Genomic DNA, 14302 nt, shown 5'->3' on the forward strand with positions numbered 1-14302 from the left:
CAAATATAATACAAAGTGGTTAAATTATGGTGAGCTGATACCAGTTTGTACTTAATCCAATATGCATTTAATCCAGTCTCTCCATCTTGTCTGCACGTATACCAATTCACAGTTGCGCAAGTTAATGTAAAAATGTAACCCAGTACGTACTTAGTCCAACTTGCAGTTGATCCAGTCTCTACATCGCGTTGACACTTCCTCTAGTTTGCGTTTACACCAGTTCGCTGTTATCCTCGTGCGCATAGACAAAGTTTGCGCTCGCGCTTCTTCAAAGTTAATAGGTTTGAAGTAAATGAACTGTTAGTGAGGTTAACTTTTTGCCCTAATTAAGTAATGGTTTGAGATACTAACTTTTATACTCCTCAAAGTTCCAAAGAAATCATGCACCGGGAACTGAAGTTTATATAATGTAAAAAATTAAGTATTAAAAATCATGCACCGGGAACTGAAGTTTATATAATGTAAAAAATTAAGTATTAAAAATCATGCACCGGGAACTGAAGTTTATATAATGTAAAAAATTAAGTAACTTTTGATAATTTCTTTAGACTTGACATCAAATGAATGAAAAAAAAAAAAAAAAAAAAAAGAAAAACTTAAAAAGGAATATTAAATGAAAAGAAAAAAAAGAAAATTATAAAATCAAATATTTAGAAAGCGCAAAAACCAATAATTTGCAAGAAGGCGTAAAAGTTTTAAAATAAATTTCACTATCGTAAAAGAGTCTAAAATTCGAAAATAAATAAATAAATTGACTACTTTGCTTACAAGTGAACTTTGTTAATGATTTATAAAAATACATTTAAAAAAAATTTTTTTTTTTTTAAATAACCTTTATCTCAACATTTAAGAAATCTCAAAAAATACTCAAAAAATAAATCGAGAATGCGGAAAGTATAGAAAGTTCCAAAAAAATTTTGCTTAACGGTCTATTTCACCAGCTAAAATGCAGCGAGTATCCGAAACTGTTTTTACTTTAACAAGTATTCAGTGGAAAAATTAAGAGGCGATTTGATGTGGTCGGTAAGATTTGTTTCAGTTTTTGAAACTTTAGAAATAATTGTAATACTGCAATAAGGTGTAACCAATAAATCATATATAATACTGCAATAAGGTGTAACCAATAAAAATCATAAAGATATTATTGCCCAAATTTAAGTTTTATGTTTGAAATAAAATATTTTAAGGTTAATGTTTTATTTTTTTTATCTTTAAAACATTTAAAATTTAATCTCATGAAGTCAATGGGAAAAAATTTAAAATATGAAGAAATTCAAAATGCGAACGTCTCTTGACACTTTACAAATTTTTAAAGAACCTTTAAAATGAATCAGTTGATGTTAGAACTGGGAAATAGCAAAACCAAAAACATCCATTTTATCCGTAATTACAATTAAAGTAATTCGAGGGGGGCACTTTGCAATTTGTGGTTAACTGGGCTTGACGAACGATTCCGTAAAACGACAATGGTTAAACAACTTTGTTTACAGTCTCAATGCCAAAATTCTTTTTTCACAGATAAATATTCAAGACATGAATCTGCCGAACCTCAGTTCAAGATTTCAACCAAATAATAGCGAGCGCATTTTTGACGAACGAGTTATAAGCAATTTAGACGAATGGATGCGAAATAATTCTGGATGCAATTTGAAAAATGGGTAAATATCTTTGGTCTAATTTTTCTTCTTTATTTTATTATTTGAAGTCGCAGATAATTTTTTTTAACCATGTAGTGTAATCGTAATTGTAATTTTATAAATACATAATCAAACAAGGTGGCTCGAGATAACTAATAATATTACTTTTCTATTGCTTTATTTTTTATTTATACTTATATTTTTACATTTATGCTATATTTATAATCAAAAGCAATAAAAAATATATGTTAAATATTGAGCTAAAATAACTGAGAGGGTATCATCTCATTTACATCATCTAATAGACATCATGACATTTAATTCCTAATGGATGTCGATTCTAAGCTCCTTAAAAAAATGAAACCAAATTGAAAAAAATTGAAAAAAATTGAAATTGAAAAAATTGTTTACAACTTCCTTGTGATTTTAAACTTTTTCGTCTTCGGAAAAAAAATTCAGTTTCGACCTCAAAGATTTCGACCTTATAGATTAATCAAGATTAGCCAGAAGGGAACCCTTCTAAGCTCGGTTCAACCAGTCAAATATTTATTTCTAAAACGTGGTTAAGCTAGTTAGATACAACTAGCCGACTACGTTTGCATTAAATGTGAAGTGGTTATGTTATATTTACAGCTTGAAGAGCGTCCGTTAAACATACTTGTTAAATTATAAAGCTTGATACAAAAATGCAACCTCCATTCATGAACTTTGTTACGAATCATGTTAAGATGTTTTATCTTCACCACGTAGAGAAAAATCGTTTCAAATTTTTTTCTCTGAAGTAATTAAACAAGGACAGATAAATATTTTTTTTTTGCTTGCCAAAATATGCATTTGCTCATGTATTATTTGTTTAAGTTATGTTTATTTGTTTAGTATTTTCGTGAAATTTTTCTCATTTTTTAATCATTTTTTCTCTTTCTCTTTCTTATTTACTTCAATTTTCTTATTTAATTCGACTTTCTTATTTAATTCAATTTCATCGAATCGGTTTTAACGCGTGACAAAAAATGGGAGCCGGAAATATCCAGCTTCTGAGTTTAAACACAAACCAACAAATATTCCTATTTATACAACGAAGCAAGAGAGGATGTTTATTTACACATTAAGTGCTACATTTATGTATTGTTTTTCATTAACAAAATTTTGTTGTGAAAAGACCGGGGAGATGTTTACTTTAATCTCGTTATGATGAGAAACCAAGCTAGGGAGTTTTTACATGTGTAACGAAAGATGCAAAGTACAAAATGTACATTTTATGATAATAAATTCCATAAAACATTTGATTAAATTCTTTAACGAGGTTGGTAAAATGCGCATTTGTACTTCAAAACACTTGAATATTAAAAAATTAAAGATGATCACGTCTCCTGAGAGTAATTTTCCATCTTTGTTTATTTTTTATTCTTTTTATCAATTGTTTAACCCCCGTATTCATAACTATCAATCTGTGTTTGACTTCAACAGTGCTTGCTTTCTTTACAACTCACTCGCAAACTTAACTGTTATTTTTAGGACGCCGACAAGTCTTGCGGCTTATAACAAGAGGGCAAAAATAATAAAATCTACTTCGCCTGTTCCTCAATTATTATCAGCACATAAAATGGTTCACGACGAGTTAAGTGCTTCAGAATACCTCAATCAACTTTTGCAAGACAAAACTACGGTATCAAAAATGCCGAAAATATTTCTTCATTCGGAAAGGTTACTCGATGAAGGTGAGTTAATATCGTGGGATTAAAGAATAAAAATATGGAATTAGTCTAAGTATTATCTGATTTATGCTGTAATGCATAATTTCATAACTGCACATTGTTCCTTATTATATGAATATTAGTGCCTCTTATATATGGATACTTATTATTTAATAATTTACCATTTCGATTGGTGTAAATCAACTCATGCTTTAGTTATTTATACAGAATAAGTGACAATACATAAGATATTTCACACTTGTTTTTCCAAAAAGCTGAACGTTTAAGCAGAGGTAAAATTTTAGTGTGATACGTAATACTTTATGGCAATAATATGGTATCTTGTAAGAACATCACTATCATCAATGAATAGTTATAGTAGTGATATTAGTAGATTTTTTTATATGATTATTTCTGCTACCAATTTATTGTTTTAATTGTCATGACTTTAATCTTAATTATTTTAATAATTAACTTTTACATCAAGAACTTTTAAACATCAAGCATAATGAAAAGTTATTGTAATTTATTCCAAGAGTTTTTTGTCAATAAAATTTAGCTACACAGCAGGGTGTCCACCAAACTGGAAATCAGTGGAATAAATTTAAATAGAAAAAATAAATCAAATCTTTTTCTGGGGAAAGTCAGGGAGTTTATACAAAACAGTTTGAGAAATATTTAAAATATTTAATTTTAAGGATTTAACTTTAACAATTTAAAATGTTTTTAAAAAGTTAAAAATGTTTAACTTTTTCTTTTTCTAATGCTAAAGATTAAACTTCTTTTTCTATATTATCTATATTATTTTTCTATATTATTCTATTATTATTTCTATATTATAGCTTCTTTTTCTATTGTTCTTTTTCACCTTATTTGTGTCTATCTAAAAAAATTTTAAAGTTAGATTTTTTGAAAATCTTGCATGCATTGTATCAGGGAAAATATTTTTATTTTTATAAACTTGGTAGCTTTATGAGTGCATCAAATGTTTGTATATACCTTGCATGATATATTTTAATTGTTTTTGTATAAATTTATATCAATTTAATTTTTCGTTTATTTCTTCATTTAGAAATAAATCGAGTTCGAAATGATATTTTTTATCCATCAAATTTTCTAATGTCACTGCCTAAACCTCAAGGAAATATTGTCAAACTAACTGAAAAAGTCTATGCAAAAGTAAAAGAATATCCCAAGGTAAAATTATGCAATTCAATGGCTTTTTGTTCAGATTTTTATTTTATTTTAGATTTTTTTTTTTTTTTTTTTGAAATAGTAGTATACAGTAGCCCAAATTTATTTTTATTAGTTCAATTTTGTTGGTCGTATTATTGGGCCACGAGGTTTAACATTACGACAAGTAGAACAAGAAACTGCTTGCAAATTACTTGTAAGAGGCAGGGGTTCCATGAAAGATAAGAAAGTAGAAGATGAGAGACGGGGTCAACCAAATTATGAGCATCTAGATGAAGATTTACATGTATTAATAATGGTAGAAGATACAGAAGAAAGAGCACGTTTAAAACTTCAGAAAACAGTAGAAGAAGTGAATTTTCTTTTAACACCTCCAGTAAGATTTATTTACTTTCATGGAGTATCCTAGTCATACTTAGATTATTAAAGAGTTTTGTTTGTGTTTGGACTGTAGATCTTTATTTTATCATTCAATTTTATTGATTGGTAGGTTTAATTCTTATTCCATCTAACTCCAAAGAACTTTTTATATTTGTTTTTTGTGATTTGAAAATGTTTAATCTTTGCATTAAAGTGAACTTAGTTTTATAGTATATTAAATGCTTCTTTTGAGTTGCCTTACAAAGTAAATAATATTAATTGTAAATATAAGCAGATGCAATATTTGTTTTAAAGATAAAAAACTGCTATGACTCTATGTATTTGTTTAGAATAATATATTGATATTGATTCTAGTTTTTGTGCATTTATAATATGCATAAAAACTTTGTTCTAGGTGAACTATTACTAGTTGATATAGTTGATATTTTAGTTTAAAATGCATTTTTACAAACTTTTCTTAGAGAGATGGTGAAGATGATATTAAAAAGAAACAGCTTCAGGATTTAGCAATTCTCAATGGAACATACAGGGCACCAAGTAACGAAATACAAAATCCTTTTAATGGACATAACTCTACAGGTAAAAAAGATTCACTGTCAGTTTATTAACATTCCTCTCTTCACTTTAATTCTAAAAATTCAGTCAAAGTGTAATAGTTGTAGGCTTAGGTCAATAATGAACTTATTTTCAATAATTTTTGGGAAAATGTTGGAGTTAAAATATTTAATGGTAAAGTAATATAAGAAGTTATTTACATTGTGAGTTCATAATTTTTTTCTATTACTAAATACTGCATCTATGTTCATAGTTTTCTTTCTTTTACTAATTTCACATCCACAAATTTATTTCTAAATTGCATGTGTTTATTCTTCTTTAAAAATTACACAATTTTAATGCTGAAAAATACATTTGTCAATCTGTATATTGTATATACATATCTTTATATATATATATTCATGATTTTATATTTAGTTTCATCAACACTACAAAATGGACTCCTGACTTTTCCTAGTCCAACTCCTGTTATGACCCATAACAATACATCTTTCCCTGCACTACGTAGCACATCAGGTGAGCTCATGTTGGACTGCCAGTTCTATCAACGTTTTTACGATCTGAACCATATCCAATCTCCTCTTACTCCAATGTCATTGTGTAGTCAGCTGTCACTCGACTTTTAATGCTGGGACTTTATTTTCAAATTTCATTTTATTTAAACAAAAATATCCCTTTTTAAATATTTAAAAAATTTGTAGATAGTTAAGTTATATTGACATGAAATATGTTATATTTATACATTTTTATAGGTTAAACATTTTCGTTATGGTTTTATGTTATTCTTACAGTCATTTTCTGAGTCTTTTAATTATACCTAATATTGTTAACATGAAAAGTTAATCTGTTTTTTTTTTTTACAAAAAAAATACTTTTCTATGATTTTCCTGGCCAAAAAGTTGAAAAATGTTTTTTTCTAAAAGTTCTGGAATAATTTTGAAGTTTTCCTGTCATTCCTTTGTTTGTTTTTTGCTAATTTAGTAACGTCAGCTCTCAAAGGAGTGTATTCGATTGACAATAACATGCAAAGATCACCACCCTCATTTCTTGATTTTGTAAATTTCGACTCCGTCTCTTTATTGGCAGGAAAAAGATGAAAATTCCAGCCAGAAAAAAGGCTGTGATTTTTTTTTTTTTTAACTTAAACAATTATACATTTGTTTCTGCTAATAAAAGCTCTTATTAAAATATTTGTCAAAGTGAAATAAAGTGTATACAATAGTTTAAAAAAAATTTGGAATATTTTTTTGATGTGTTTTTTTAACTTAAATATTTAGAGTATTTTTATAAATAAGCATTAAATTATTTTAATCTAAATTCTAAACTTTTTAGCTTAAAGCAAATAAGTCTTAATAGAAATAAACTTAAATTGCATTAAAAATTAAATGTTAAAAAAAAAAAAAATCTTTTTAATGTTTATAATGGAGTAAAATATTGAACAAAAAATTGCTATTTTAATTTTAAAATAAATGTATTTATTTTTATGGCTGATAACATGTCTATATTTTTGGAATTTTTTTTTTGCAATTTAAAAGTTTAAACCAACAGCTAAGCATAACATGTTTCAGTTTTTTCCATACTTTCTTTTATATGTGCGTGTATTGTGTGTGATGTGTTTCTATTTTTGGATTTGTTCAGAGAGAAAATTATTGAAATGGAGGCTGAAGAAAAAAAAAAACGTTTTTTCTTGCAAACAAAATAAGTTTTCTTTTTGTATAATTTTAAAACTTCTTGTCCAGTTTAACTATTTACTTTTTCCAGCTTTCAAGTATGAGAAAAAACTGCTCCTTATGATTTAAAGCCACAATAGTGTCAAATGTTGTGTTGACCATTAAAAAATTATGTATTTTAACACATAGATGTGTTTTTTAGTTTTAGGCATTTTTTTGGTTTTACACATTTTATCATTTTAAACTTATTTGCGAGAAAAGAACTTTTAAAAATTTAATTAGTTTTGTTTCTTTGATAATTATTTTATTATTTCTTGTAATTATAACTTTTATTAACTTAGTGATATTTTTAATAACACTATATTCATTATTACAATTACATAATGTAAATTTATAAGGAAAGTTTCTAATTATAATAGTTATGAATTTATAATATAATTATAATATAATTATAATAATTATGTAATTGTAATGATAATTCTAACCCTTGAGGAAAATTTCTAATTATAATTATGTTATATGAATTATATGGAAAGTTTTTCTATTACTTAAGTTCGTTAGGAAAGTCGTTTAGTCTTTGTTTAGCAATTAGTTTTTTTAACCCATATAAATTCCCTAGGGATTAATTAGTGGACAGTTTTAAATTGCATGCGTTTATTACTTACAAAATCATTTTAAGTTAACTTTTTGGTCATCATCAATCAACTTTTAATTTCCACTTATTAAACGTTTTATGTTTATATCATGTTTTCTTTTGTTGTTGTTGTTAAGACAACACGAAATAATGAGTGTATTAACAATTATTAACTATGTAAAACTAACGTTTTCGTTTGTAGTATCTTCAAGTGTTAACCAACTGAAATCTCAAATAGAAAGAGTGAGGAGGATGTACCATCCTTATAACAAGTCTGCTGCTTGACAGGTGCTCAACCTTCTGCTTAAAAACATATTATTTATCACTTTACTGATTTTTATTTTCGCGCCTAAACATGCTGTTTTCGCGCTTAATTTATTAACGTTTAACTATTAATGACGGTTTATTTCCTTTAGTTTTATCGACTCAGATTTCGATAATAATTTTCTTTTTCGTTGACTTTTTTTTATTTTAATTTTCTATTAATTTTTCTTCGCTTTTGTAATAGATTTCTTGCTGATCCTGACACTAATTCATTAACATCACCTGACTGATGGTTCAGTTCGATTAATCATTTCTTACATATGCTGAGAAATTTATATTCTTAATTGTTATGAGGTTTATAAAAATGGCGGGCATTAGTTGCTTTTTCTCATAACGAAAATTGGGGCCGAGTTTCTTGCATTATTGAAGCCGCTGTTCGTTATTCGTAAAACATTCTTTAAAAGTCTGTAATTATCCGTATTATTAATTATGCCAACTTAAAGTCGATTTTTAAAGTTCTGTGTTGTTAGTCAGTGATGAGTCAGTGATGTTTGTTGTTGCTCGAAGCAAATTTTAGTGGTTTTATCTGTATGTTAATATATTCTTGATTTTCAGATTTTGTAAATACATAAATTACATTTATAGAACAAATATATTTTTTAAAAATTTTACGATTAAATGTTTCATTTATTTTTAACTTATTTTGATAGAAAGATTATTTTAAAAATATTTTACAGACCAAAGTTATGTCAATTGTACTAATATGGAATTTGTCCAAACCAATTATGCAATTGTTTTTTAAACCGGTTTTAACTGTGTGCAGTTTGATTGATTAAACAATTGTTAAACGAAAATTTAACTAATTCTTACTATGAAACTTGATCAATTGAACTGAGGCCTGAATGCAGGAATCAATTTTGAGTTTTCAAGACATACTTCAAATCTAAAAATTAAAAGCAGGTGCCTCTCTTGTAATCAAACTTCAGATTTAAAAAGTGATTTGAAGTTTCAAGTTCGGTTCTTGCATTTGGCCCCTGAATGTTTCTTTATGAATTACTGCCTCAATATAAAAAAAATACTTGTTTTACTTCTGTAATTTTTTGTTTTTACTTCAAAGCATTCCTGAAGTTGTAGAGTACTCAGGTATTGCAGGCATTGAGAACAGTTAACATCTTTGAATATCTCGTGTATACTAATCGATAATATATGATACCGATGTATATCGATAAATGATAATGATGTCAATATATCTCTATAATGTATGAGCTTTTCGTAGAAAATAGTTTATTATATCAGATTTAAAGTATTATAAAATAATGAATTATTTTGATAGTTAATTATTTAATAAATTATAAAATTGTTTTTTGTTATTTTTGAATTTACAAAATGAATAAAATTTTTTTTTTATAATACTGACTTTTTTCGGCCGATTGTTGTGGGGGGCATGTGTTTTATATGAGTGTGGTCTTCATTTGTTGTTATAGATGAAGCAAAGTCTTCTAAAAGTGTACCTCCCTCCTCATTTAGCTTGTAATATTCAATTTTGTAACAAGCACCTCCATCTAAGAAATCTTCTTCCCATAAATCTGAGCTTTTTATAAAGTATATTTTAAAGAAAACGCCATGTTGAAATGGACTTTAAAAAAAAGAGTTCAACAAGTTGGTACCATTTTAGCACTTTGCTTCTCTGTAGAAAAAACTAGTAGATCAGTAGAAAGAAAACTTAAACCAATATTGTACCTTAAAAATGATTTTTTTCCTAAAAGTTCTTTCCAAAAATAAGACCTTTTAGTAAAACCTTTTTGGAAAATAGAAGAATACCGCTGCCATTATGTTAAATATAAACTGCATCTTCTGTTTGAAAAACTCTTTAATATACACAATTCAAACTCTGGTCAAATTCTGCATAAGCTTTTAATCATTTGTTGGAACATGCATTGCTTTTGCTCTTTTCAACCAAATTGCATAAGCATTAATGCGTTAAGATAGAAAGGGTTTTTTTTTTCATCAAGTTGTTTGCTAAAAGCATACATTTTACGCTTTACGCCTTGCTACACAAATGATGCACACACGCACTCAAGATATTTGTTTAGAAAAAAAGGTTCATCACTTGACATAATCTTAACATAATAAGCCCCTTTGCTTAACATAAAGTTTAAATGCAAGTCATAAAATTTAGAAATGCAGAGTTTAGGGAAAAAACTCTATTTCGAAAAAAACAAAGTACGTTTTTTCAGCAGCAAATAAAATTCTCCTTAATCAATAAATACTCGTCTAAATATATTTCAATTCCATTTTATATTTATTTTGTGAGAGAAAATGATATGAAGGAAAGTCTTTCTTCTCCTCTCCAGTGCGGCCCACTGAAAACCTGTAAGATCCAAGTAAGTGCGGCCTATTGAAAACCTTTATAAGATAGGAGTAAAATGCATGCTAAATCTATAAAACAAGTTTTTCAATCTTTTGTGTTGAGGATCTGATGTATTATTTCTGCGGAAGGAGATTCGTATTTGTCACGGACGGAAAAATGTTTTTGATGTCAACAGTCTGCAAAAGACAAAATAAAATACAAAAAAAAATGTAATCTTTAGCTCAACTTCAAAAATGGTTAAGAAATGGTGGTTTCAAAACTTCTTTTTGTTAAAATGTTGCGGTTAAAAGAATTATATTATTTATAGTACATTTTTATATACATATTATCTTATATGCAATATATATATATGATATATACCTTTATTTATATAATAGCCTTTCAATAGACTAAAAAGAAGTGGAGAACCGGGGCATCGATCCCCCGTACCTCTCGCATGCTAAGCGAGCGCTCTACCATTTGAGCTAGTTCCCCTACTAAAATTTAAAATTTAAAATTAATTACTTTTATTTTTTACATAACTTTTTGGGATTCAAAAATTAAACTTGAAAATAAAAAATAAGAAGCATGAATGTTTTATTCTTTCATAATTAACGAGCAAAATATAAATTTTTAAATACATTTTTTTGAAATAAATTGAATTTAAACTAATATATATACTCAGTGGCGGCTCCAGAAATTTTTTTGTGCAGGTGCTAAGGGGGACTTAGCTTTTTACTGTGGGTGCTATAAAGGATATTTTTCTACCCTAGAGTTATCAACACAAACACTTACACACACGTGGACGTGCACACACACACGCACAAGTGCACTGAAAACTCTGACATCAGTAGTCACTAATACAGTGATACAGTGGATAGTGAACAATGTGGATACTCTGTAATTAATTTAGGAGCAACTTTCTTGACTCGTGGTCGAACGCAAATTTTTTAGTTAGCTTCAATTTTGAGAAGCTGCGTTCAGCAGTTGCCACGGATACTGGAGTTGTTAGCATTATTCTAAAAGCAACAGAGACATTCGAATAGATTGATTTCAGTCAAATCATTTCGCGTAATGAACGTTAACACATCAAATGGAGATCTAACGTCTTCTTGTAGAACCAAACAGATGCTTTGCAGCTCACTAGCTAATTCTGTTGGATCTATGTATGAATTATTGGACGCAGAGTCCGTCAAACGTGCAGGTTTTTGGAAAAATTCATGGTATCATCATTTGAGCAAGTTTTCATTTGCTGAAAATCATGTAAGAAACTGAATTTGACATCGATGTCTACCAACATCGAAAACCGTTCGTTGAGCTGCTGCTGTTGAGCCACGTAAAACTAACCGAATGAAGAATTCAGTTCGAAATTGCTCTTTTGTATTAGCAGTTTGTTCGTCTGGCATTTCATAATCAAATTGTCATTTAGCTCGACGTTGTCGCTCTGTAGGAGATACACAAGGAATTTCAAGCTCTTCTGCGATTGCAGTGGCATCGGGAAGACTGTTCTCAAACCCATTGTTTCGGAGATTAGACGGATTTTCGACGATGAACGGAAACGAAAAAATGTCATTAGGTCCGTCCTTCAAAAAAACTGTTGTACTGTCTTTTGCTCAACTAACAGTACTTTTACATGAGTAAAATTTTTTTTTTACTTTTTCCACCTCTGGTAATTTGGGGCCCCTCTTCTCTGTTGCACTCCCTCCAAGCGTGATGTTTATTTTTACAGAGGTAGCCGTCTTGGTCCATCTTGAGGACTTCTGTTTTGGTCCTCTAGCTATCCCGTGCTAACACTGTTAGCATTCTCAGCAGCAGTGAAAGGATAACTGCACAACTTATCTTCTTTATCCAGATTAACATTTCCTTGTTGGTCGGATTCAGCGTCCAGAAAAATGTATCCTTCTCAAATTCCATCCGTGGAACGTTTGGTTGCAAACAAACGATCCATATTTGCGCAGCGTGTTCCTCTCAGTTGCTTTAACAAATATTTTTTCGGTAAATTTTTTTTTTAAAGCGTGCAAAACTTTAAAAAACTTTAAAAAACCTTGAATCAATTAGGTTATTTAATATATATTTTTGCAACGATGTCTTATATTAAGATTTCCTTTTTTTTTTTAAATAGATATTTATTACTAGCTTTCAAGAGAGAAAATCTTTATTCAAAAACATTTGTTCAATTTTTGTAAGAATTTTGTAACTTTGCGTATTTTTTTTGCAGTGAAGTTTAAGGGTTTAAGGTCAGTAAATCTTCTTAAGTAAGCACTTTAATAAATCTTTTGAAAAAACATGAAATATTTAAGAGGAAGTGTTGAGATATTTAAAGAGTTTGTCAATTTATGAAGAATCGGTTATTTTTATTATTTTCTTTCGATATATAATTTTGAATTTTTAAAAAAATACTTTTTTTTCCTAAAATTTACTTGACCAAGAAGTTTAAGAAAACGCAAAGAACAAATATTGCAAAATATTTAACTAATAAAGTAAAAGTTCGTTGTTGTTCAAAGCCAACCACGCATTAAAATTCAAATTATAAATATTATTTATTTATTTTATTCGGAAATATAAAATATGTCAAATGATAATAAAATGTTTCTACAAAAAACATTAAAATTATGATGCAGTGTTATATTTTCTTAATACAATTTTCGCTGACAAACTTTACTAAGCTTTTTTTAAAAGTTTGAACATCTGTATCTCCAATAAATCCAAGATCGCTTACTATCTTAGGTCTTAAGATGCAAAGATGTTTAGCTAAAGAATAAAGATCTTAGAGTAGAAAAGAATCTCAAAAGAATCTTGGAACACATTTACAAAATAAGTGGTTAACAATTTTTATGTGTGTATGAACTTTTATATATTGAGAAGACATTTATGCGTTTTATGTTTACAAGTTTGCAGAAGTATGGAAAAACCTGCAATACTTTATGAACATTCTCAATAGATTATTTTTTATAATTAAGTTTTACGTGGTCTTTAAACATTGAGACCTCGTAGAACTTTATCAAGTCTATTCACAAGTTCATGGGATTTTTAATCACAAGTGGTCCCATGAGATTTTTCAATTGTTTTGGATCTTAATTCTACAATTTTAAAAAAACTCTGTAATATATACAAATAAAAAAACTCTGTAATATATAATAAATGCAAACTCAAACACACACATATCTATATGTCGGCCCTGAAACGAATTGCTTCGGTTTAAAAGAAGTTTGAAATATCAAACATAAAAAATCCAGGTTATAGTCGCTGAGCTTTTGAGAAAAATAACGGAAAAACATATATGCTCTCACGTTTTGCGATTGCTGACTACGTATGCTCAGATTGAAGTTCTTTTACGATACACTTTCACGATAAACCCACCAAAGTTTAAAATATTTTGTTTGAAGACTACTGCAATATTTATAAAACATTACCCATGGTTTCCCCTACCAACAACCGTACTTATAATATTATTTCACGGAAGTGATATAATCAAAAAGTGTATTGTGCCTTTGATTTACTGTCCGAAGAAGCTCAGGAATCTAGGAACAAGGATATAAAAACATACGGAGGACATTTCTCTAGAAAACTCGGACACAAAATATGGAAGCTATGGTGAACAAACATCTTTTGATCCGTAACTGACAATTCTAGAAAATATTTTGTGAAGAACTTGAAGACCAATGAATATCTTGAAGAGATAACATTTTCATTAGAAATAAAGATGTCAAAATCAAAATCTTGGGAATAATTCTTTTATTTTTTGAATTGAATGTTGTTTTACAAATGATTTATTAAAAAAAACATGGTATTTGACATTTTTTATGTCTCTGTTGTTTTAAACGATATATGAATTTCGGCTATCGGTTTTAGCGAAATTCAGCGTGCGTGGGCCGGTTTTGTAAAGTTTTTAGCTTCTACAAAACTCATTAAAACCTGAGATG

General features: G+C 28.2%; 1 protein-coding gene and 1 long non-coding RNA gene across 6 annotated transcripts; one reads left to right on the forward strand and one right to left on the reverse strand.

Annotated features, from left to right (window-relative positions):
- Positions 1-881: 881 nt before the first annotated feature.
- LOC145186697 (protein quaking-A-like) lies at positions 882-8776 on the forward strand. Of its 5 annotated transcripts, XM_080062904.2 has the most exons (8): positions 882-1023; positions 1519-1658; positions 3153-3355; positions 4404-4528; positions 4641-4901; positions 5368-5485; positions 5879-5977; positions 6443-7406. In XM_080062904.2, exons 1-8 carry the CDS (start codon positions 1015-1017, stop codon positions 6556-6558), a joined length of 1071 nt encoding a protein of 356 aa, XP_079919030.2. In that variant the 5' UTR covers positions 882-1014; the 3' UTR covers positions 6559-7406. The 5 variants fall into 5 exon arrangements, with proteins under 5 accessions (XP_079919030.2, XP_089952310.1, XP_089952309.1 ...); XM_090096183.1 differs by lacking the exons at positions 882-1023; positions 1519-1658; positions 6443-7406 and adding exons at positions 7968-8053; positions 8274-8776 and having other exon boundaries at positions 3104-3355; XM_090096185.1 differs by lacking the exons at positions 882-1023; positions 1519-1658; positions 5879-5977; positions 6443-7406 and adding exons at positions 7968-8053; positions 8274-8776 and having other exon boundaries at positions 3104-3355.
- A 1347-nt stretch (positions 8777-10123) lies between these two features.
- LOC149884412 (uncharacterized) lies at positions 10124-13761 on the reverse strand. Its single transcript, XR_016455053.1, has 3 exons — positions 13670-13761; positions 10761-10876; positions 10124-10576 (listed from the first exon to the last, which is right to left on the reverse strand). It is a non-coding gene; the product is annotated as an uncharacterized LOC149884412 (long non-coding RNA).
- Between the last annotated feature and the right edge of the window lie 541 nt (positions 13762-14302).

This window comes from Hydra viridissima, unplaced genomic scaffold, assembly GCF_058129835.1.
Source record: "Hydra viridissima isolate aposymbiotic clone 2 unplaced genomic scaffold, HvirCarnegie_v1 scaffold_8, whole genome shotgun sequence".
NCBI lineage: Eukaryota > Metazoa > Cnidaria > Hydrozoa > Anthoathecata > Hydridae > Hydra > Hydra viridissima.